Genomic DNA, 25893 nt, shown 5'->3' with positions numbered 1-25893 from the left:
TTTTTTTCCCCACTGGGAAAAGGAAAAGGTGTTTAATTCTATAATTTTGATTTCATCTGGACTTTCATAGTATTAGTTTTATTATTATCAACAGTTCTTACACTAGTGAAATGCAACTTTTTTACAGAATAAAAATCAAAACCCCTGAACCTCTAAAGTGACGTTAGTACAAAGAAGAAAAAGACGTAACGGCTCCAAAAATAACTTTTAGTGGAATTTTTGTTCTATGGAACATTTTTAAGGTTTGGCTTCATTTGTATTGGGACTGAAACCACATCTAGCTAGCCGTAGACTTGTATTTCACCCTCCAGAACCCACTTCTAGTGGGGAAGCATCACCCTTACTTTACATGAAAGGAGAAAGAAGCCAGAGAGATGCTGAAGCTGTGTCTGCATTGGGCCTTGGTCACCAAGAAGGTTTAAAGCTAATGTTAAAAAGCTGAGCCATGACTCATCTCTATGCATTCACAGTGCTCAGACAGAAAATACCTGCTAGAAAATGTTGCACGTTCTCGTGTTGCAACCTCAGCCTGGAGCAGCACACCAGTCCCCTGCCCTGGTGGTATAGACCGTTAGAGCCTCTCCATGAAGGACCTCTGCTGAGACCCCAGCACATGATAGTGTCACAAGGAAAATGGCACATGATGGCTTTGTGCATAGGGACCTAACGAGGTCCACGTGAGGGGCCAAGTAGGTCCAAATTTCCTGTCTCTCTCTGCCCGTCACTTGCATAAAGCTTGTGCATGATGCCAGGTTTCATCCTACACAATGGGGACATCAGACGAGCTATGGGTTGAGCCCATGCTGAAATCCAATCTAAAACACTCAGGGTGATCCTGAGTGCCCGGCACCGATGCTGCAGCAAGTTGCCTGCACAGCATTCAAAAAGTTGATAAACTCCTGGGTGTCCCAAGGATTAATGAGCAGTTATAAATTAGAAAGGACCTCCTATTGTACTTTGGGGTGTGAATGAAAAGCTTTCTGCACTGGCTGTGTTGGGAAGTAGCAGGCAAGCCGTCTGCATCTCCTCAGGAGCTGCCCACATGCACCAGTTTGTCCTGCAGGACTGTACGGGGGTGGAAAGACATCTCTCACTTTCACAGTAGAGACATCCCCGTCTTTCAAAGATGGGTAGCTGGAAACAAGCAGACTCCTCTCATTGCAAAACAAGCCAGAAATGTTGTGCAAATGCTGAGTGATTATACTAGGACTGGAATTAACTGAGAGCAAAAGCAAGCTGGAAACCTTCAAGTCCAGAAGGCTGAGGGCTCACCTTTCAGGTGGATGTTTTCAAACACATATGAAAACAGAGAGAAGAAGCTCTCATTCTTCCTTTTCTGATTCCCTACACTTTACGGCCAGCTACTGGACTAGTCGTTGCGAGAGTTGAGGCAGCTGGTTCATTTTTTAATAAAAGTCTTTATCGGATCCAAGTTCATGAAAGAATTTGTCCAAGTCCTTAATTAAGGAATTTCTCCAGGTCCTTAATTAAGGATCTGGGACTTTAAGGTCAATCTAATCATAGAGAGCTGTAAGAGCACAGCTGTGTGCTGTCTTGACATAAAGGGGCTTTCTGGAAAAGATTTTCTATTCTTTTCCACTCAAGGAATTATTTTTGGTTCATTTTATTTACTGAAGCAGCAGCAAAAAGTCTCTATCTTGGATCTAAAAATATATTTTTAAAAATGTCTTTTCTGAAGCACCCATTTCCAGTGGGTATACTGTCATTTATCACTTTGACATATGGAAATCTTAGCAATAGCTGAGCTAAGTCTTTATAGGCAGTGCAGTTTGGATAGGAAAAAGGGAGTAAGAAGGGATTATGACAGTGTAGAGGAAGCTAGATTCCTTGGGCAGTCTGACACCTGAAATGCCGCATTAAATTGTTTTGTGTTTTATTACCATGCACTTTGATACTGGTGATGTGGGGTTTTTTTCCTTGTTGTTTTTTTTTTTTAATCATAGCTATAATCCATTGAATTATATTTTCAACTCTGTCTCTTGCAAAATGATTTTCTTTTTTGGAAATGCAAACTGCTTTTTTCTTTCTGCTCAGTTCATGGGAACTGAAAGATCTTATGCTCATTTACACTAAAGATTTACAAAGTAGCTGCATCATATTGACAGATTATCTGCAGTATAAGTTGTATGGTCATGGTGAATAGATCGTATGTCTGCGCCATGCAGTTCTTGTAAATTCCTTTTACATTATAAAGGGATCTCATTGCCTCAACTTTAAAGCACCAATAAACTGTCTAAAGGTGTAAAAGAGCTTTATAGTTTGTCAACACTACAAAAAAACTGTGTGTTCATTACCTGAGTTAATTAATTTGTAGTAGATTGAAGAGAAGATGAAATGCAGCAGGATCCTGGCCCTGTGTAGTCAGAGCAAAAGGGTTCAAAGCCTGCTGTCCCGTGCCAGAAGAGGAAGATTGTTTAAAACATTTAAACAACTTCTGAGAGAAAGACCAACACTCCCATGGCAGGCTTAGGGCTAGAACCAGGCTAGAACCAGTCCTCCTAAAAGCCATTTATGGAGTCCAGTTTCTACCAATACTGCCATGCACAACCCAGACTCTCCAGCTCTGCCTGACTCTGAATGTACCTCACATGGGTTGCTGTCAGGCTTGGTTAGGATGTTCCCTGGTTATATAAAGTTAGATGACAATATGTGCTCCAAAAAGTCTCGTTTTCAGGTCAGGGGATTCTGTTTTTTGTCTAAGCAACATGTCCTCTAGTCACCCAAATTATTAGATCTGGAGCATGCCATAGGTTTAAGGTGGAATTCATCTAGCTGAACAGAAATGCATGAAAGGCAAGAATTCCCTTGAGAGTGAACTGGTGGTTAGAGAAATCATTACGCAGTGAGATCTGAGGTTTCAAACACCTTCAGGTTGCTACTGCAGTAAGAACACAAATGTGTAGTCTGTGGATGCAGATTGCAAGAGGATATATCAGACACAGAAGAGTGACTGTGCTTAATAAACTCCAGGGAAGGACAGTTGTATCTTGAAACAGGTCTGGAAACAAACAAAGTTGAAAGATTGTAGCCAGTAACTCTGAAAATGCTGGGAAAATACCAACAGTACCACAGGACAGCCTTATGGAAGAAGCTGAGTTGGAGAATGAGAAGACCTAAAGACTCTCTCCAAATATGTCGCCACTGGATTGATGTGTTGCGAATGTGCGAGAAGCTGGTGACCACAAATGCTTAGGAGAGGAGAGCACACATTTTGTTCAAACACAGACTGACTCCAAGACAGCCTGTGGGTTGGAAAGACAGTTGGAGAAAAGGAGGAGAAGCAGAGGTAGAAATTGAGAAAGTCAAAGGGAGAAATTTGAAGTTGAGTATAACCAGATGACTGAACGTTAGTCTTGGAACACAGCACCCAAAGTGGCTGGAAGAAAGAAGAGGTATCAGTGGCCTTGTCTGATGCTGAAGAGGAGAAGTCAGGAGTCCAAAGGAAAGTTTTCCAGCAGGAAAACAGTAGACAGAAAAAATACGGATCGAGGGAAGACCGGAGACAACAGACCATGCAGTAGGACCTATGCAGCAGAACCTGACAGGAAGACCTGGAAGCATCAAAAGAGACATGAAGGCTGAATCTGTGGATAGATTAATTGAGCGCTTGGGCAAAGCAGGCTGAAAAAATCACACTGCCTAAGGTTGCCTGGTCAAGCCACAAGCCTTCACAAATCAAATGGAGAACCAGATGATGAGTCATTTTTCTCTGCCCACGCCCCATACATTCCAGAAGCGATGAGAGGAAGAGATACAGTAGTCTGGGAGATGTGTCATCAGACTGAGATACAGAAAGGAGGAAGGGAACAGATTTGAAGGAACGATGAGAATGGGCAAGGCTGTGAGATTTATGCATTGGCTGAAATCATCCTCTAGGAGAGATTAGGAGAGGTGAAGGACAAGAGCTATAAGAAGCTGAAGAGAAAGAAGTGGTGGATCAACAGGAAGAGAAGTGTGCAGGCAGTGGCTGCTGGAGACTGAAAAAGGGCTGGAATTTAAGGGGACACTCTCAGTTCAAAGGAGAGTTGTTATCTGGAAAGTGGTCTCCCAGAGAATGGGAGGTAAGTAACACAAGGTAATAACAGCATCAACATCTCATGGCGTCCTGGCAGACAGCTGGGGGTGACTTAGGGTCTCTGACCTCCTTTTTTTCATTTTGATCTGCTTCTGAGACCAGGGCAAGCTAGTCACTTTTCAGTTTATTTGTTTGAACTGATTCAATTTCCCCTCTTGTAAAATGGTGTGAGACATTCATGTTGATGCAATTCAGCCACCTGCCTCTGGAGGTACTATCTGAAGAGTGAGTAGTAACTGAAAACGCTAACAGGAGTCTGTGTTGGTTTTCAGATGTGTTAGGTCATTCTCAGCTGGAATGGGAAGCTTGGTTTTTGAGAAACTGGGCTGGCTCAGAGGAAATGCGCTTTCCAGCTTTATCCCAGATACTTGAATAACCCTAAACAATCCTCTTAGCCCTTCTGCATCTCCTCCCCACCTTTCTTTGTGTACAATGAGATTAGTAACTTTGTCTTGTGGAGTCCTCACCCATGCTTTCATGAAGTGAAGCACCCAGTATGGGCTCCTCAGATCAGTGAGTGCAGTGGTAGGACTTGTCTATATCCAGTGGAGAGACTCCCATTACGTCTGGCCCTAGCTGTCTGTGTGTGTGGAGTATCTAGTGTGGTAGGCCTTACTTTAATACAAATAATAGATGACAAACTATGCACATCCTTTGGTGACCAGTGTCAATCCAAGTGTCTCTTCTGGTAGAAGATGGAAGATGTTTTAAGGCAATGGGCAGGAGTTGATTTTTTTCATAAATGTGTAAGGAATTGGTAAAATGAATGCTTCCACACTTCATAACTGTCCAGTCTGACAAACAGAGACTTTAAAGATCTTATTTTGTCTGAAGCAAAATTTCCCACCAGGACGAGGAGTGGGATTAAGAGCAGCCTTTCTCAGCTGAGATCAATACTACTGCTTTTTTGTCTCTCCCTCTCTCCTTTTCTGCTCTGGACATGTGCTCAGGGTTAAAAATGAGAGGACGGAAGCAGTGATCAGGGGAGCACAGGTCTGTGCACCCATTGAGACCTGAGGAAACTGGTAGCTTTGTGGAGGCAGCCACCAGTCAGGACAGATGGAGTTTCCAAGGCTCCTTGGCCACTAAAGATTTTCTGAACCACTTTGGGGCAATCCTCTTGCCTGAGTTAAGAGGCAACTGTCCTGTGCCTTTCATGGGACAGATAAACTCCTCCAGAAGGTGACTGAAGTGTGTAGGCTCCCTAGGAGCCTATTTTTCACATTGATTTAAGGAGTTTTCTCCCAATTAACTAGCTTACAGATGCCTCTCCCTACAATATAGTCACTATTTTCTCAGTGTTTCCAAAGTTTCTGCTTTCAGAGCTGGCTGATCAGAGATAGCTCTCCAATACCCATTTTAAATTTTTGACACCCATGGAGGCACTCAATGTACACCTGGAAGCATTCATGTGTTTTGTTATTGGAGGAATGTAAATAATGACCTAATTTATCTAAACCTACAACACCCAGTACAATCTACAGGTGTAAAAGCATCAGATTGCTCAGATTTTTTTTTTGGAAACACTGTTAAAAATAGTAATTTAGTGTGTATGGCTATGCCAAATTGAAGCAAGTCAGTTAAATAACTCACTCATTTGGGTTGCTCCGATGTTAAGTCTGTACTTAAGCACTTTGCCTACTGTAGACAGACTTGTTTGTAACTCTGGAGAGAAGTCTGCCCTAACATACCTTGCTGAGTTTGCTGAATTTTGATGTGATTCTGAGGCATTCCTGTAAAGGTCAAAATCTCATCTCTGGATGAACCACTTAGGACTAGGTGAAATCAGTTAGTGAAGTCATATAGCATCCTACATGGATTTAGAAACTCTTTTATAGTAGGGGCTGTAAGAAATTAAGTTTATACAGTTTTTCTTCTTTTCTACTTGACATAGAAAAGAGAGTGGCATTGCACACATCATCATTTCCTTGCTCTTAATAATTTTGCCATGTCTATACAAGGCTACATGTTCACATCATGCTTCCAACAGGAAGCATAAACCAGGGTCCTGGTGCCGAGAGGTTCAGATATGATTTCTGAATAATTCACTTTGGAATTTGTTTTCAAGTCCCTTGCATTTCTGGGTTGCCATTTGATAACATGATTCTGCTCTGCTTAGTATTTAAGGAAGATTCTGTCAAGTCCTTCAGTAAAGTGTTCAGTTCTTTCTTTGCCTGCAATAGTGTTTGGAGTCTAAAGGCTCTGTCCTGTCCCTTTAATGTAAAGGCACTTCTGCTTTAGATATCAAGATGTGTTTTTTTCCTAATCGGAGCTTAGTTAATTATTAAAAATGAATTCAATAATTAAGGAGTTACACAGATTCATCTATTTTTCAGTACTTTTGAGTGTTTCTGCTTGCAGTACTTTTTTTGGGAAAGAAATAATTTAAATATACTGCTATTGGTCTTTTAAATCTTCTACTTTCAAACAAGTTATTTTTTTACCTGTTGCACAGTTCAGTCCCAATCACTGAATGTTATTTTATGAACCCTGCATGTTTCATCTGAAGTGGAGTTAGTTTTCAAAGGAAAACAAGCACAAGGGCTCTGAGCCTCCAAAGGGGAGTCCTGCAGACAGAGTGCAGGCACAGGGGTCTTCATTCCAGGGAACCCTCTGCAGGTATTCATGGTCTTTATAGAGACCCCATTGGTTCTCTGAAGGAGAGAAGATGGAGAAGAATTCTGGGAAGTGAAGGTTGTCTCCCAGCTGGACCTCATTCCCTCCTGAGTTATTCATCAGCTCATTTCACCTCTTCATTTAGAAGCTGGGTGTAGGAGTGCCTCTGAAAAGTGGTGTACCCTATCCAACCAGCTGACCCTTGGTAAATGAGCAGAAGCCTGGGAACTGCTTCAAAAAACAGAGCAATTTGATTTGACTGTCTGCCATTGTTTGGCTGTTCATTTACCTGGCTGTTAATATAAAGGATTATTTCAGACAGCCTATAGTGTTCAAGGTATTTGTGTGGGTCTGGCAGATAGGACATGGGACCTATCCTTTCTGGAACAATAGCTAGAGACAAATTTTCCATCCAAAATAAGAAGCTTAGGCATCTGAAACCCACGCACAGTCTCCAAACTCAGTCAATTCAACTGCAGACAGCACTGGTGATAGTGAGTAAGGGGCATCATGGGCGTTATGTTCTTTTTCAAGCTATCTTAATTCAAATGTGTTGGATACTGAAGGTGTAGAACATGGGGATTTCGTGTTTTCCTGTAAGTGGAACTATGTGAGATACAGGTTGCAATGTTGCACTTACTTTCAAAAAAAAAAGAAGTGAAATTTTAGAGTTACCAGCTGTAAATTTGTGTTAGAAAAGGGAATGGGTGATTTTAAACAGCAATGTAGTACATTTCTGTGTGGGCATATGATAGGTTCCCATCAAAGCCATAGGGTTAGGAATAGCATAGAATCATAGAATCACGGGTTGGAAAAGACCTCTGAGATTATCAAGTCCCACCATCCACCCAACACCACCAAGCCTACTAAACCATATTCCAAAGTGCCACATCTACATGTTTTTTAAACACCTCAAAAAAAAAAAGAAAAAAGTTATAGTTAAAGCAAAGAACCTTCAGCTATGGTCCCTCCTTGGTGAATTGACAAGAAAAGTATCACTGACCAAACCCTGTGTGTCATTCATGCTGCTTAGGGTAGAGGAGAATCTGACCGGTGGGTGTTGCTGTAAGTGGGAATATAGATGGGAAGCAACAAAAGAGGAATCCAATAGACTGTTTTTCCCTCCACAGTGAAAATGTACTAAAAGTATCAGAAATTGGAAGTAGATCTGACATACAAAGAAATACCCCACTTAAATCATCAGGAAAAAGGTAAAAGAAAATGTGAGAGACAGAATGGGAGGCTAGAAGAGCACAGTAAGAAATAAAAAAATGTTTTTAATAAAAGCAAAATAAGGTAGGGGATATTTGGATACTTTGAGTACTCTTAGAAGAAAAAAGCTTGAAAAGGTTTTTCTTAAAGATTTTTGTTTCAGAGCTTCAAAGTGGAAAAAAGCCTGAAACAAACCTTTCTCATTAGAGCATAGTTTGAACGCAGAATGGTTGTTTGCACCTCTTAATGACAAGAGTTGTTGCCCAGCAGTGTTGTTGCAGTATGTGTGTGACAGATGTACACAATGGGAGTCATTTCTGTGTCTGGCCACAGATGCATGCAAACACACGCATTAACACATGCACACAAATCAGTACTATAAACAAAATGTCCAGAGCTGGAGAAAAATTGTGTGCTGCTCAACATGCAGATGGCTGCTGTCAGTCGTTCGCTTTTATGCGAGTCCTAAAAATTCACGAGGATCACTCAATGAAAGAAGGTAAATGAATAAAGATGATGAGACTGCTGCTAGTAAAAGAATGCATGCAGGCTGATATCGAGAGAGTTTTTGTGAGCTGGCTAAAATTGTGATGAGGATGAGGTATCACAGGGTAAAATCTGATGTCTGTGCTCATGAAAGGTGCAAGGTGGGCTTTGGCTACGTCAACATCTGAAACCAGTGTGGCCCAATAGAAGCACATCTGTAGAGCAATTGATCTAGGTGCTGAGGACGCAGGGTCTGCACTGTACATGTTTTAGAGGCTACTATAGAGTCATTCTATTCTTATTCCATTAGCATCTGAAGGGTATTATATCTCCTACTGGACTGCAGCTTCTGCATTATTTTAATCTGAAGGAAATCCATTTGATGCATTCCAAAACAGTTCCATGATATGAACTGAAGCGTGTTAAATGATGGATGTCTGGGAGATGGCTGTAAGACGAGAAATTTCAAGTCTTGTTTAAGAAAAAAGAAAAGATAATAAGCCAGATGTATCTCAGCTAGATTTAGATGTCCATCATTGACACACAGGGGTGGTGCTCAAATCTACTTCAAGAAGGCAGACTATAAAGACTTGATTCTTCCTTCTCTCATTCTTCTGTGAATTTACTGACTTGGAGGTGCTACCCCTTATTTCCATCTTCATTAAGGAAAGAATTGGAGCACAAAAGTGTAAGCAACAAGAAAGTGAAACAGGATATGGAGAGAGAGAACCTTGCTTAAAATAATTTGAAAATGATTTACTGGATGCAACCTCTACTCTCAGTGAGTTCTGGTGTTATTAGTTTTCTATAGCACAACCAGGGAGGACAGTAACTTGCTGTGGGCTAAAGGTAAATTATGATCTACGTACAGGAGGGAAGGAAAAATATACTAAAGGGGGGGGGAGGGGGATGTGAGGCACATACTCTCCCCTGATGGTGTTCAGTGTGTTGGATCTCACTGGACCAATCTGTTCCAAAGCCTGCTAGGGAAAAAAAAAATGTCAAGAGCTAATGAAAACTTCATGAAGTGAAGAAGGGAGGGTGAAATGGCCAGATGTTTCATTGCTGGGACTTTATGTACACAGACTCTGCAAGACATCCACTGAAGAGGAGGGAATTTGGGAAACTGCAGTTGCAACCTTGCTAATGCCTTCCCGTGGTGGCTTAAGGTTGCTGATGTAGGGAGGGGTCTTCTTCATCCTGCAGTTGTGCTGAGCCATACATTGCTTCCCAAACCTGTATCCCATCTCCACCCCTAGTGCTGTTACATGATCTTCACCTCACCTTAAAGTTGGAAACACATTTCCAGGTCTAGGCAGACTAAGGCATCACCAAGAATATGTTTCAGCAGCATTTTCTGTGATTCACATTTTCTAGGAAAAAGTCCCCAAAGTTACAACATTGAAAATAGTACATGTAACATTTATTCCTTTTTTGAAAAAAGAAACATATTGGCTTTTTGATGTTTTTACTTCTGTTAATTTTAAAGGAAAATTGATGTGGAAAAAAGTGAAAAATGAGGGAGTTTCTTTAACTCCCTCACAAATGATTTTTTAAATAATGCATTGACCAAGATCTGATAAAAATGACAAAATATTTTTTTAGGTGAGAAATCATTTTTCAACAACCAAAAAGGCTTTATTTGAAAAGAAAAAAAGGACTACATTTTTTCGTGTTAGGGGTTGCCGTACACTTCCTTGGGATCTCCAGGTTTTATTCTCCTCTACCCAGCTTCAGCTGTGGGAGACTCCTTGAGAAACACCACCCATGGGGGAGACTTTTTACCTGCAGAGTTTTCCTAGCTCTGGAAACAGCTTGAGATACTTTCTTAGGCATCTGTAAAATACCGTTTCCATCATCACATAATCTTATGCTGACTCAATCAGATGTCAAGTCTCCACCATACTTATCGAATGGTAAAAAGGACCATCAGCATTTTTTTTATTTGATTGGTTTTTGTCAACTGTTTGAAAGTAGGCTGATTGCACGCTAGCCAGTTTAGAATTGTGGTTGATTTTGGAGACCATTGGTTGCATTGTGTGACCGGGTAAACCACCTAAGCCAAGATTTCAAAAGAATGACCTCTCTTTTTAGATCCTCCGCTGGAGACAGTGTCAAAATGACCTCATGCTGTTAGCTGAGCAATCAGTAGCCACTCTTACAAGTGTTTGAAAATGGTGATATTTGTCTTTCACAAGCCACTTAAAAGTTACAAACAGAAGCACGGTTTTGTGAGTGCAAGTCACTTGTCTGCCTAGATTCACTGCACGTCATTTTGGACAATTGACTGGGGAATCTGATAATTCAAAATGCTTTTTGCACTCAGAGAAGGATTATGGTCCTTGCAGAGACTCCTTTTCTCCATTGGTTATAAAGTGTGCTTAAGAAGAGGGTGTTTCTCACCTAGGGAAGTCAGATTGGGGGAATGAAACCGAACTTCAGCTCTCACCACCTCTTGAAGAAACTTCTTTCCAGCATGTTTTTTCAACTTTTTGTGACCTAAAAAGACAAAATATATAAAATGAAAATGTCATTTGGAAAGCACTGCATTTCTGATCCAAGCAGATGTACACAAATCCTGTTTTGTAGCATTAATCCTGTCTCTCCTACACATCATCAAAAATAAATGAATGACTGTGGGATGATCCAAGTGAGATAGTGTTTTCTAAGCATGCTGCTCCTGTTCTTTTATGTTGATTGACTTGCTTTTTAATATTTATTACTTTTGTTTTTTTCAGGCTGGATGCCCAAAGTAGCTTTCACACGCTTGAAATCATCAGCTCATGTTAACGACAGACAATTAGTGCTCCAGCAACCTGTTGACTGGCAACCTGGTGATGAAATTGTGGTGGGAAGGACAGGCCTTGGAGATGCACAGCAGCAAGAAGAAATGGCTGTTATTGAGTCTGTGAACAGCACAGAGCTGTACCTTAGGTCACCACTCAGGTATCCTTTCAAGGTCCAAGGGGATTTCTATAGCAGAGGGCCAAACCAGGGGAAAAGCTGGTCAAAGTGAGGATTTGTTGTTTCCTGTGGGAAATAATTACTATATAAATCCCTTTAACAAAGGATAACAGAGATATTTCAGTTCCTCATTCCCCCTAAAGCTAGCAGACTTTCAATCCTGAATGTTTCTGACTACGTTTAAATTCTGTATCGTAACCATGAACTCAGAAAACCTTTGAAGCAGAAAACAGCGATGGTCACTATAGTCCAGTGCATCAGTATAGAGCTGACAAAGAAATTTCCTGCATAGTTAGTTCCTTGAGAAAGTGCATTTTTTTTTCACAAAAAGTGTCTGACGTAAAAAAAAGTAAAACCCCTCCTTTCTTTATTGATTTACTTCAGCTGATTAACAACATACCCAAAGTGAGTTACTTCAGTTTGAAAATACTGCTGCCATATTTACAGTGAAAAGTACTTTCACTGCCTTGTGCTCTCTCTGTCTTCTCTGCCTGGAGACTTTGGGCAAACTGCACTTCTTTTCATCATCACCTGGAGCCTCCATGTTGAAAGGTGTTATCTATTTGGGAGGCAACCCCACTCCAATGTCCAGGAAGATGAATGGTGTCATTTTCAGAAATAATTTGGGGCTGCAGGAAGAAAGTACTGATGGTTTTCACCCAAATATGTTTTGGGAAGAAAATTGACAGGCTGAAATATTTTGTTGTAAACATACATAAGGAATATTTGTGAGCTGGAGAGACAGAAAGATGAAAACAAACATCAGCCAAGGAAAAATATATGTAGCCCACATATGCAGACATTGGATGTGCCAGTGTCCATAGTGAGAAGAGAACAGAAACCAGCTCTGAATTTGGGCAGCTGCAGTCATAAGCTTAGGGTAAACATCATTGCTGTCATCTGACAGGTGTAGATGCCTTTGTGCCTTTTCTGTGTCTTTCCTTAGGTACTCCCACAGTGTTGGAGAGGGATGGGAGAACAGCCAAGGTCTGACTTTGAGTGCTGTGGTGGCACTGATTAGCAGAAGGGTTGTTGTTCAAGGAAATGTCACGATGGAGAGGATATCACACCTCAGAGAGTGTGTAAAAGCAGGTGTTGCAAGAGGTGAGGAGGTCTTTTCTCACAGAAAGGTGCTGAGGAGGAAAATTGCTCCATTAAAATCATATTGTTGTATCACTGTGTGTTAGAACTCTTTCTTAACAGGATAACTGAGACGTACCAATGCCAGGAAAGCGAATTTATCTTTCCAAATATTGTTTGACATTGAAGTGTGAAGTCTCAGGAGTTGAACTGCATTTCATTGGAATATCTCAGATGTATTATTTTCACATTGTTTTTTCAAGCCATCTTGGGAAAGACCTTTTAGTTTTGCCTGAGCCTAAGGGTGTAGAAAAGAAAGTATCTTCTGAAAACATGTTTCAGTGTACATAATATATTAAATTTTTAATTGTGTTTACTATCTAGTCACTTTAAGAAGAAGGAAAAACGAAACAGGCCAATGTTGTTAGTACTCCTGAATGTAAAACACTGAGACGTCATTTAGTGCTTAGGGATACCACAAAAAATAAATGGGTAATCGTTTCCTGTAGCATATAGTAACACTGGTGAAACAATGCTAGGTGTCTCAGTTCTCCTTTAGTTTTATGTGTATGAAACACCATGAAGTTTGACAGGTGACTTCCTGATTTACACCAGCTGATGAGGAAGCAGAATCAGACACAGTGATTAGAATTTGAGGAGAGTTAGGTTATCTGGAAACCCAGGTGTAAGGTTTCCTTTAAAAATATAATGCCTTGGGCTTTCAGACTGTGACACGACTTCATTTGATATCCAGCAGCCAACTGCTTATATTACTCACGGATTTATGATCCATTTTCTGTGGAACTCATAAATACAGTCTCTGAAATGTGCTATCTGTTTGAGGTTTTTATTTGCGTTAAAGGATAGGAGGATTTCTCAGAGAAGTCACCAGAAGATGAGAGAGAGTGTTCTTTGTGGTTAATTTAACTTCTTTAAAAGAAAAATGGGCAGTACTGAGCATAAGCAGGAAGTGCTGGAATTTGAGATCCCTGCTACCCCTCCACCTAAGAAGCCCAATTTGTACATTTGTAGCCTGAATTCCCTTGTCCCAAAATATCCTAAGAACAGACCCACCGAAGGATGTCCTTCAGGAATGTCGATGCCATCCCCAGCCCTATGATTTACTTTGCTTGTCTTCAGACTCTGAGTAGTAACAGCTCCCCATTCATCTGCAGAGAGATTTGGGAGAGCAAGAGTTCTAAAGAAATTTCAAAATGTTCTCAATTCAGTTTTGTTCAGTATATCTGTGCCCAATCCCCTTTTCAAGATCCTCACCCAAGGTAAATCAAGGTCAAATCCATCTTCCCCATGCATAGGACTATTTAAAATTGAACACAAGGAACTTTCCCAGACATAAAACTGCCACAGCTTCCTGCTGGTTTTCATACATTTTCCTCTAAAAACGTCCAGACTCTTAGGGAAGGAACCATGAGAGTATTTAGTGGGAGTACCAAATATGCTTGCCCATGGCTATTTGTCTTAGGGCCCATGTTTAAGATCGCTACTGGAGATAGCGTCTCACTGACTCATTGTGGTAGATCTCATGACATTTCTTGGGGCACTCTGCACATCCCATGGTCACTGTGGAGAAGTAACACTGACAGTTACCACCAGGTTGTATTCTAGGTGGCTCCAGGTGTCTCTACAAGCGAAGCGAGAGGCAGCTGGGGTCTCGGGACCTGGGGGCCATCGTGGTTGTGGAGGCCCTCCAGGAAGAGACGAGTCGGCTCTGGGTGGAGGGAGTCCAGTTCCGCCACATGGGCCAAGTGTTTCGGCAGCACTGCAGTGCCCTGACGGTTGTTGGCAACACGCAGATGCCAGGTGAGACGGCTGCAATGGAGGTGGGCCCGAACAATTTCAAATGTCCACATCTTTCTGCCCAAAGCTAGAGCAAATGTCCTCAAACGCCTGCTCATCTCTCGGATCAGTTGACAAATTGGATATGTAAATGCAAGCAAACCTCACCAGTAGTCTAAGACCAGGTTAAACTTAATGGGGTGCTTTAAGCTGATTTAGTTCCTTTGCATCTCTGGACAGCTTGTCCTAAAGTAGTATTGCTTTTTTACGCCACACCTCCGAGCTGGCGTGCTACTTCTAACTCTGGAAATGAATGCACCAGTGTCATGTGAGTGAGCCCAGAGGTGGCTCAGGGCTGAGCAGTAGCAGAGGCCAAAATTTAATTATATATATTAATGAACATATTAAGTTCTTTTGTCTTTGTCACTGATAAGTGTAAAATTCATATCTGTGGAAGTGGCAATGAGGGCTTTGAAGACTGGTGGTGATAGGACAGAGTCAGGTGGGCTCATATAATGTTTTAAGGGTACTGGATGGGACTTCCCCCTCCAGCTAACCCACACTTACACCTTCCCTATGCCTTCTTCATCACCAAGTGAGGATTTACGCTTCCTGGTGGCAGAAAGCAGCGCTGGCCATGATCCTGGTGTACAGTGGGTAGGTCACCATGCCTGGCTAGACAAGGTGTACAAGATACCTGCCGTGCCCTCACTGCCTTCCTTAAATGTTCCTCCTCGCCTTGAGTACATGTCAATCATTCAACTGCCTGAGCTCATAACATACTTCACTCTTGAGATTTTACCCTCTCCTTTCACTGGATCTCTTCCTCTGTCCTCACACAGTGGGCCACCTCCACTAACCTATTTCTGCAGTCAGGGCCCCTCTTCTCTACCGTGGCTGTCTCAGTAATGCCTGCCTGTTGGCAAAGATCTGCCAGGGGAATAAGAGAGGGCAGTTGCAACAGAGCAGTCTCACTGGAGCCAGAATGATTTATTGCACATCGAAGGATGAGGAGCTGATACAAAGCTCTCCCAACCTTCAAGCTGCAGTGCGCTTCTTGCTCACAGCATTCCTTTCTTTCCAGACTCTTACATACGTGGCTGTTGTGTTTTGGACTCCTTTGGCCAAGGACTCCGTCTGACCGGGATCTCAAATCTCAGTGTGGATGGTAATGTCTTCTACAACATTTCAGGCCATGGGATTCTCCTGGGTAAGTGAAGCTGGAAAATACCTATATTACATGTAACAGCAACATGTGCTGATTATCTTCTGCATGAAAATATCTTTGGAGGAAAGAATGGCAGATCCTTAATTGCACCCTGAGGATTTTAATCACATCTTCCACATTTTCTGGTATTGGTGAATCTGGAGTAAAGCTCTCACAATTCTACATACAACTCCTAGCAGCTACTTCCGTTTGACCATACGCTGATTCTTCAGGTCAGTCTTCAGTTGGTCTGGATGCCTTTTTTTTCAGTGTACAAGAGGAAGGAGATTTATTTTTAGGGGATTGATTTATCTATCTTTGGAAGAACACCATTATGCAAGATTTAAGACCCCAGTTCAGTGAGGCATTTAAGAGCATACTTACCTTTAACTTCAGTCATTTGACATTGAAGATAATGGAGTGAAAGCATATGTTAAAAGTTAAGCAGAGGATTTAGCACTTCAATAAATTGGAGCTCGGAGCAACAAAAATGTTAAACAACAAAATATTTCTCCTAACTAACCATCAGGAGACTGACTTGCAGCATCTTCTGCTGGGATCTCATGTTGCCTGAATACCTAAAGATACAGCTCGATTTTTGTTTTCCATCAGAGATGGGGTAAAAATGACCGTTTTAAAGAAAAACAGAGGGGGGAAAAAAGCTTTCGAACCTAATCCTGCAGCTCCACAGACATGGCGAGTCCCTATGCTAGGTCCTGTATATAAACATAATGAGAAGTGATAGACTACCATTTAAAGAGAGGAGACCTATAAAATGAGAGTGATCGTACACATCTTGCAGACAGAGCGAGCTGGCTCAGAGAGATGCAATGACTTGCCCAAGGTGATGCACGGAGTGCTCATAGCCATGGTGAAGCAGAACAAAATCTCCAACCTGCCGGCACGCTTTGGCTCACTCGTGTCAGGACATGTGTCCAAGTTAAAGGACTCTGGGCTGAGCTGAATGTTTCCACTGAAGTTTCAGCCTGAATACACCTTATCCCCAAGATGTCTTTGATGACTTCACTGTCAGCAGCTCCAGAGGGTCTGATGGATGAATTTATGTATCATTTTGTTGCCTCTGAAGGAATATTTATTACAGCTGGCTATTTGCAGCTCCAGAATTGGACTCCCTCAGTGATTTAATCTAAACCCCTTGTTTTCACGGGCTTTGCAAGACAGTCATAAAAAGTCGCTCTGGGCTTAAAATTAATTGACAAACCAAGTCTCAGCTTGGAAGCCAAGACCTTTTATGCCACCTCAAAAAGCTATATGGCTGCCAAAATGAATGCTTTAGGATTCTGTTTGTGCTCTGGTAGTGACATTGTTTGTACTAAATACAGCCTAAAAAGGAAATATTTCCTAAACGGATCTTGTTCCAAAAATGAAGAAAGGCTCAAAAGACTGAGAGGAAGGCTAAAAATAATTATGCCATCCTCAAAACTAAAGCACATATCTTTCCCTAGAAAGTGGCTTACATTTGGGGTAGTGATGATCGTGGAAGGGATCTATATTTGGAATAAAACTTCAGCAGGTATAGCTGAAGATAATAATTGATGTTTGATAAACAAAGCAAAATAGATCTAATTTGCTCCTGAAGTGGGCCAAACAGAGAAGATCCACTTTGCTTTATGCTTCCAAAACACCAGAGCAGGGACATTTATACTGATATGTCCTTATCTGGGCTTGACCTGTGTGCAGCTGTGCACTTTTTGCCATTAGGTTACATATTTCTTTATAGTGTGGTTTAAAAGGATAGTTCTTTCTTTTTTTTTCTCCCTACTTCAATACTTTTACTAGATCTGGGGTGCCCCATGACTCTGAGTTGTGTGATCAATTTTTTGATTGATTTTACGTTTTTCTTCTCATACTTCATTGCTTAAGGGGGAAAACCCCCTACTTTTGTGCAGAATTGCACCAGGTGATTTGAAGTCTGTTTAGAAATTTTCTTACGTGTAAGAAGGGCAGTGGATGGAGACACAGGAGATATAGATATGACTTTGAATTCTAGTACTGCCAGAAGCATGCCTGTGTGCGCAGAGGTTGAGCCTCTTCCCCACTCTGAATCTTTCTTTTTCCAACAGTAAATATGCTTTATCATATTCCATTTATTCTTTTGCTCTGTAAATGTGCCGTACAGTATGGCTTGTGTCATATTCAAATATAACACCCGGTAGAGGGCCTTGTTCATATTGAATTGCAGAATAATGGTCTTTCTTTGTAGAATATTGCCTCCTTCTAGATTATGTATTGTAATATTCCTTTCCCTGATTGTTTTTGTCTCATTAGAGTGTAAGCTCGTTGTGGCAGAAACTGGTTTTTCATTGTATTTACAATGTTGATCAGGTCTTGCTTGTGGCCTCCTGAGGTTTCTAAAGCATGCAGCCTTCTGCTTTCCATGCTGTGCACCACTGTGTTGAGCAGTCATGGCTGTCTATGACCGGCTCATAGCTATCTTCTGCCATGTGTTACACACAGGTTTCTAAGTGCTTTGCAAACAGTGTTTTACCCAGGGACAGTTGAGAGAGAAAGCCAATTCCCAGGTGAGCCATGCCAGCAAAGCAGGCAGGACAAAACCCAGCAAGTCCTGTGACTTGCATAATAGAGGGTTTCCAGCTATATTTACATTTCTGTTTTTTCTTCTTTTTTTTTTTCTCTTTGTCTTTTTTCTTTTTTTTCTCCTCTTTTTTTTTTTTTTTTATATCAAAAGGAGAGGGACTGGAAGAGGGGAACAGAGTCAGTAACAACATAATGATTGGCCTTTCTGGAACAGAGGGTTTATCCAACCTTGAGACACTGTCACCAGCAGGGATCTACATCAGGGCTCCTGCCAACCACATCAAGGTAAGAAGTTCAGGTATAATATGTAACATTTCCTTTCTAATCAAAGATCTCAGAAAGATATGGAACCTTTTACCTGGGAGATCATATACACAACATTTGCTTCTTGGCTGAGCTGCCATTAACTGTGCCTGTGTTGGGATATTAAAACAAGCGCATATTGCAAAATAAATTATATTCACGGACAAATGTATTGTTACTGAAAATTTTACTGCACAGTGAAATGAAATATTGCAGTGAGATCCTTCATCCTAGGATACTTTAAAAAGTTCTGTTTTCTAATATTCATGGATTCATAAAAACTGGAAAAAAGTTTAGGATCAGCTTCTCTAGAATTTTTTCCTACTTTTGTCATTATAAAAAAAAAATCTCATTTTTAGTGGACTAACGGCAAACACTTTAAAATTCAACAATATCAGATGTGCCTCTGTGGATTTAAAATGGCAAAGTACGTACAGTCCAAGATTTGCATTCCAGGATGAGAAGGAGGCTAGGAGAATGCATTCCCTGTCCTAAGCAAATGATAATGATTTTAAAAGAAAACAAGCTTCTCTATTCCAAATAGTGATAAATATCAAACTGTTAAAGAGCTAACAGACTAACAAGCCTCACATCAAAAAGCTGAGCTCAGTAAAAGTCCTTTTACTCACTAATTCTCTGATACTTTCTTTTAGTTCATACATATTTTTTGTCTTATTGAAGTCATATTTCAGGATAAAGAGTCACTTTTAAGTGTTTCATGGAAAAAAAAATATGGTTTTTGAGCAATTAAGTGATCTCAAACCAGTTCTCCTTCCCAACAATTTGAAGTCTGGAATTCCACTGAAATCGACCTTTCTTACCACAGTTTCAATTGTGACAAATGCACATTTTCATAAAAAAAAAAAAAAATCCTGACCTGTTCTACTGCAAACCCACAGAAACCAAACCAATTATTAAGTGTAGGTGAAGACCTAATTTCCCCCTGGGCTTCTGTTCCAAGAGGAAAGAATTGCACCTCAATTTGAAGGTGAAAAAGAGACCAACACGTTTCTTGTGTTAGTATGAAGATAATAGTGCTTAGGAAGAAGGAGAGGACTTTTCTGCAGTTCCCCCAAGGGCATATTTATCATTTTTAGGACCATCGAATATGGTTAAAAAATACAACAACTAGACAGAATCATATGAATTTCAGCTCCACTAAACACAGTTTTGTACTATCATGCACTGACTTACCCTGGAGCTGTCTACTTGATCGCCGATGGCTCAGCTTTTGAAAAGGTTTGCTGCAGTTATCTCTATGGGTACGCGTGAACTGACTGTGTTTGGTTTTCAGCACATTTGTTTAGCTCTCTTGGTTCAGATGTCTTCGTAGATATGCCCAAAGCTGCATCTGTGCCTGTGTACCCAAACGTCAGGGTTAAGGCTGCTCTCCAGAGATGTGCTACTCAAGGCAGAGTAGCAGATGGCCCTTGAAGGGTTGCTGATAAACCTCATTGTCGGCAGTCTCTCAAACTGGGAGATTTGAGGCGTTACAGCAGCAAAAGGAAAACATGAAGAAGTTGCCTAGCTTGAAATTATTATTAACTGCACTTACTATTCTACAGTACCAAGCAGTGTTCAGCAGAAGGCATGAAAGGACATGGATATTAAGAGAAAAAGTCACACTTTTTCAAGGAAAACACCTGTTTCCTGTGGACTTTTTCTTAGTATGGTAATCACTAAATGCAAGGGATACTGGTCCAGCACCAGCATCATGGTGCTACGGAGATTCAGCACCTTTGATACGGTCATATTGCTCAAGAACAGGATATTGCTTTTTATGCATTTATAGTCTTAATTAATAGGGAGTTTGAAGGCTGAAAGGGAAAGACTCATCTTCCCACTGCCTGGTTTCCAGTCCATGGCATGGAATAGAAATTTCCTCCTTTAGATTTTAGGGTTAGGTCATTGTTGGGTTTTGTGTTTCTTTGCTTTTTGTTTTCAGATTGCCATCTTTCAGCTACTAATTTTAAATTTAGAGGCTACTGTCTTTAAGACAAGGATTACAGCTAAGACAGACACACAGAGCTTTAGGTCCAGACTGTATTATATCTCCTGTGCATGATGGGTTAAGCTTTCCACAGTGAGTCCTGTGATAATATTTTCGTAACTACTCAATTTACTTGGCAGCCTGAATTTGCATTGGTGACTGAAGAGCTTAAATTTCTGTGAAAATCAGAGGTCTCCTAAACAGTGCTGAAATTGGAACACAGCAGTCACTCAAATCTGAGCCTACAAAGACATTTAGAGAACCAATTCCCACTGGTTTCCATTCATCTTAAGCTCCTAAATGCATTTGTGAATCAGGGTGTTAGCTAAAATTTTGTACTCATATGTTATAAGTACAAAATGATTATTACAAGGTTAGTGTTTTTTTTTTAATGAAGTATGGAAGCCTTGGTTGCCACTTGTTAATGTCATAAGACAATTTCATTAGCAAGCTGTTTTCTTGACTTTTAAATGCTATTAGCATGAGGAACTGAAGATGCCCCTCTTTGGTATTGGCTCTTTTGTCACTGAAGTGCATGCCCTATGTCCCTGCTTTTATTTTTGTGTGCAGGGGAAAAAAAAAGTAATTTTTTATCTTCTTCTTTTGGTTCTTTTGGGCCCAGTGAGTCTTGCAACTTTTGCAGTAACTTCCTATTTGTAAACATTCAATGCCCTCCAATCCCAGAGCCAGCATGCAGTGCTCATGCACAACAACGTACAGACTGGATTTAAGAATTTCAACAAACATCCTCCCTTTCCTTTCTTGCCATGATGATGAGGGCTGGGAAACAGATTAAATGAATGAACAGGATGGAGATCAGCACATGTTTCCATGTCGGAGGAGTGACTGAGGGTCATGCTGTGGATAAATGCATTTATTTAATTTATTTGCCATTATCACCCAACCCAGCCATTCTCCACAGTACCAAAGAGGTGAACCTGCATCAGTTTGGTGTCCTTTGTTTCTCATGATTTCATCCCTACCAAGATCTTTTCTAAAGCCTTCTGCAGGGTGAGAACACATTGAAAAGAGGCCATTGGGGGTACTCCTCACATACTGCCAGGTTCTGAAACTGGGGGAGCAGTGCAGGGCACACTCTCAAGAGCTTTAATGTCATCTTTACGGTCAATAATTTGAGGCCCAGCTATCTAAAAGAAATTCATGAAATATTTAGATTAGTAGTGGTGTACGGTTAAGAGACACTTAAAACGTCAGCCACTGTATTTTACTGACTTGTGATGCATACCTCCAGGTATTTGGCATGCTCAGGGAGGTAATTTCTCTCTGGAATTTTGGTTGCATGGACATTCGTAATATACTGACTTCCAGAAAGAATTGATTTCCACACAAAATTCCCTGCTTGCCTAAAACCCCTGCCCTCCAGCCACTATCTGGCTGCATAAATATGCAGGTTTTTTCCTTATGAATCATCTGTAGAATGCACGATTGGAGTCGCAAGTAAAAGATCCTGGAAATAGTGTGACTGGACTGTAGAAGTATTTTGTTAGAGGAAAAGGGTCTGTGTCTGCGCTTTCAGAAAAAGCAACATTGTACCAGGGGATAGAGAAAGCGGTGCTTTGGGCATTGACTGTTGCTTGACAGATGTCAGAGATCACGACTGCGGGGAACACACTTGGATGGGTCAGAAGAAAGTAATTGGTATATGGACAGTTTCAGGTTTAGGTCACCAGGCTTGGCTTTGATTTGGACCATCAGGGACCAAAAAGTCATCAGTGTTTTAACACGGTCTGGTGACCTATGAAAAGCAATGGTGGGTGTCAGTCCCCATCTCAGAGAACAAGCTCTTCTTTTAGCTGCAAAGAAGCTCTTCTCAGACTCCCCTTAGAGAACTAGATAGCTCCACACAGCCATTAATCTTATCTAAGGACAGACGAGAAGAATTGCCCTCTGGACATGCCTATGACTTTTTTTTTTCATGGAAAGGGAGCTTAGGTTTGCTTCAGCATCGAATTTTTACACATCTGAGACAGGTGAGAGGGACCATGCCCAGTTGTGCACATGGAAACATCACTGTGTGGACAGCATCCAAAACTATCTAGGTTTGGCTGCTGTCCAGATGAAGCAAATAAAAGCAGGTTTTTTCCCTAGAAAAAGAAAACCCTAGGAAAGCTCCTAACCCACTGTATATAACCCACATAACTCACTTGCTACAGAGTAGTACCAAACTCCTAGTTTAAGACCACGTAAACCTTATGTTCAGTTCTTTTTCACTTCTTGCAATAATAAAAAGAATGCAACTTCAGAATTACTTCATTAAGAAATATTAAGTCACAACAACTTACAGCACACCTTCTCATGGTTATTCACTTATCCTGTTAAAAAGAATCAAAAAAAAGTAGTTTACCTCAGGTCTGAGTAAGTTCAGTCATTGAGCCACTGGCATATTGTGAAGATGTAGTTCTCTTTCTTTTGACATTTAGTGATCTCATATTTCAGTGCCAATGTTGTCTCCTTTTGCTGTATTTGTTTTGGGAGATACGACAAATACATGGTTTGAGAAGTAAATCAATAAACTGAGTAGTTCGTGATTTACCTTTTTTTCATGACATCGCCTTCCTACTTAGAAAAGATTTTATAGAGAAGTTTTCCACACACTTTTTTTCTTACCTACATCTTGAAGAATTTTGACAATACCATTTTTCTGTCATTCTGTCACTTGTTTCTATTTTTTTGCCAACCCTTGTTGGCTGCCTTGTTGGCAGTTTTTTTAAGACTGGCCCAAGGACAGAGCTAAAACAGGATGAGTTTGAGGACACAGAAACAAAGTGCTAGCTTCTGCCAGCCAGACTTACCAGAATTCGAATGAACCTCAGTTGGGAATTTAATTGGGGTTTTTCTTAAATATATTTTGATTTCCATAAATCTATGGTAATATTTTTTCACAGTCATATACCCTTCTCTGCAGGGTAACATAGTGTGTGCTGCTGGATATGGTTACTTCTTTCATCTCTGCCCTGAGGGACCATCCAAAATGCCTCTCCTGTCCTTCAGTGAGAATGTAGCTCATTCCTGCACAAGGTACTCGGGGATTTTGGTTAAAGAGATTTTCCTTCGGTGCATGGTTATACTAACTACAATTGCAAAAGTGAGTAAAAAAGGCTTTGTCCCTCCTTTCAGGACAGTTATTTTATTTTATTTTTTAATTTTGCACCCTTTAAAGGGCTTCCTCTCTTATAAGCAGAGTTCTCCGCAGCAGAGCAGAATCAGTGTTTGACAGCGATGTGGTTGTGGCAGTCTTTCAGCGCCAGATCATGAATAGTTTCCTTAGGAGTTTCAATATGGTCTTTCTTCTTCATTCACAAGCCCAATCTGTTAACTTGCAGCATTTCCCAGTGCGGTTAACAAGCTCCTCGACTTTACCCACTTGTTTAAATGATTGTGATGTAGTTTAAGGTGCCACATTCAACACATTTCCTCATCAACCTTAACAGCAAAGCACTGGAGCATGGCTCATGTGTTGAACTGAAAGCTCATTTTTAAGTATATCAAACGTCTGGAGCAGAAGACGGTGGCACACAGGAGAACAGATACAGGATTTCTTTCTTACGCTCCTCTAACATCTCCTGCAAGCCACTATTAGAGACACGATGCTGGCTTAGAAAACCTGGTGTGGCATTTCTTACCTCCAGATGCTTGATATCAAAGCATGAACACTCAACTATTGGAGTTCGGTCTTTGATTAAGCAGATTGAAATAGAGAGTAAGAATTTTGCAGTCCCATGGAACAAAAGGTGCTGTAAACGTGTCAGACATTACATGTAACAGTTGTTCCTGTAGCACCCAGGAACAGTCATTCACCAGAGCTGTTGCCTGTACTTCCCTAAAACAGAAATGAGAGTAAAAAATTACATTGTGCTAAAAGTCAGTAGATGAAGTCACCTGAATTTGGAGAAAATCTGGATATTAATCTGGATTTAAAATCTCTGAGAAGGGCAAACCAAGGGCTTCATTCAGCATTCACACTTGGAGTGTACTCTAAACTGGCTGAATCCAAGAGCTAGAAAAGTCTTATCTGTCCAGATTCACGCCGGGATCATCTGAAGCTGAAACTGGTTGAAAGCCCATGAGCATGATGGGGGTGTTTTGCAGCCAGCACCCGTCAGTGGTACTGTACACTGATTATTAGCCCTGAAAATATTTGAAAAAAAAGATTTTAAGTATGCTCTCCAGCATGATTGGATGCCTAAACTAAATGTTACTATCCACCAGTTTTTGATTTTGGAAGAAATCATAAAGTGTCATGCAGAGAACTGTTAAAGATTTAAGATTTTAGATATCAAACTGATGAGTAGGGAAATCTGCTCATGGATGTACGCACTGTAAAGAAACAGTTGTCTTTGCTTTCCTTCCTGAACAGGTATGGGTTGCTGGTGTACCCAGAATATTTACCAGACAGCCCTGACAGACCTGTTCAGTTCAACAACTTCACTGCTTGGAGCAGCCAAGGTGGAGCACAGGTATGTTTGTCCTGCCCGTCCTCTGTGATGCTCAGGTTCTTTCCAAGTATATCACCTCCACACTGACTTCATCTTTTACAGCTGCAGATAGGCCACAGTTCCAGTAAAGCTCTTGTACCTGTATGTCCATGTCCGTCAGCTGGAGGCTCCTATTTTGTTGATACTGCCAGAAAAACAATTTGTGTGAGCTCTCCTTGCTGCTGCAGTGCAGAACCATTGCTGCTTTCATCAATAGCTGGTGTCCTCTGTAATCATCCAGCATTTGTCTGCTAGGTTTTGCCATAAAATCATGGAATTATTTGGGTTGGAAGGGATCTTAAACACCATTTAGTTCCAACGCCCCTGCCATAAGCAGGGAGACCTTCCACCAGATCACGCAGCCAAAAAATTCCTCCCAGTGGATGTGAGCTATTTGTAGGATTGTGGTTGGTAGAAGATCTGTTACCTTCCTTGGGGTTAATGATTTCCATGTGAAATGTTAAAAATGTGCACTTTCCTTTCGTTGGAATTTGTCTAGCTTCACTTTCCAGCTATTGTTGCTCACTATTACTTCATCTGATTAAAAACCCACATCACCCTTTATTATCTGATACTTTCTTCCCATATCAGTGCTTAGAGGCTGTGATCCTCTTAAACCCCCATGCGATGACCTGAACAGAATGTATTTGCTTCTCTGTAAGACATGTTTTCTAGTCTAACCCATCCTGTGGCTCTTTTGAAGGTGTCCGATTTTTCGTTGTGGTTTTTTTTCAGACTGGTACATTCTATTTCTGGAAAAGCTTATTTGTCTGAAAAATACAATGAAAGAATCTTTTGCAGTTTTGTTTTTTGTGATTTTCTCTGCCTAGCTTGTAATTTCTTTGTATGTTACTGACCTAGCATACATTAATAATTAACTTTATCCTGCTTCTTTCCATGGGCTCCCTGTAGGAACAGTCTTGCTGTTACATGACTGTAAGCAATACCTCTGGTTATTTTCAAGGCAACTTTCTGCTTCTTTGAGCTACTATATATATACTATACTATGTACTATTTGAGCTACTATAAATTCCAGTAATAAACCCCCCCAAAATTTAGAGCACTTTTACCCTGTCTGTTAGTCATT

General features: G+C 40.9%; 1 protein-coding gene across 1 annotated transcript in view; it reads left to right on the top strand.

Moving 5' to 3' along the window:
* Nucleotides 1-25893, top strand: part of PKHD1 (PKHD1 ciliary IPT domain containing fibrocystin/polyductin) — a 277151-nt gene that overhangs the window by 116280 nt on the left and 134978 nt on the right. Inside the window, exons 38-44 of the mRNA XM_075414995.1 lie at nt 11149-11356; nt 12321-12478; nt 14081-14275; nt 15336-15461; nt 18169-18302; nt 23237-23349; nt 24689-24788. Of these exons, the coding sequence (XP_075271110.1) occupies nt 11149-11356; nt 12321-12478; nt 14081-14275; nt 15336-15461; nt 18169-18302; nt 23237-23349; nt 24689-24788 (1034 nt within the window). The remainder of the gene's footprint in view (nt 1-11148; nt 11357-12320; nt 12479-14080; nt 14276-15335; nt 15462-18168; nt 18303-23236; nt 23350-24688; nt 24789-25893) is intronic.

Source organism: Opisthocomus hoazin, chromosome 2, assembly GCF_030867145.1.
Source record: "Opisthocomus hoazin isolate bOpiHoa1 chromosome 2, bOpiHoa1.hap1, whole genome shotgun sequence".
Classification (NCBI taxonomy): Eukaryota; Metazoa; Chordata; class Aves; order Opisthocomiformes; family Opisthocomidae; genus Opisthocomus; species Opisthocomus hoazin.
The sequence above is the reverse complement of the archived record's forward strand: the minus strand, read 5'-3'. Positions and strand labels throughout refer to the sequence as shown.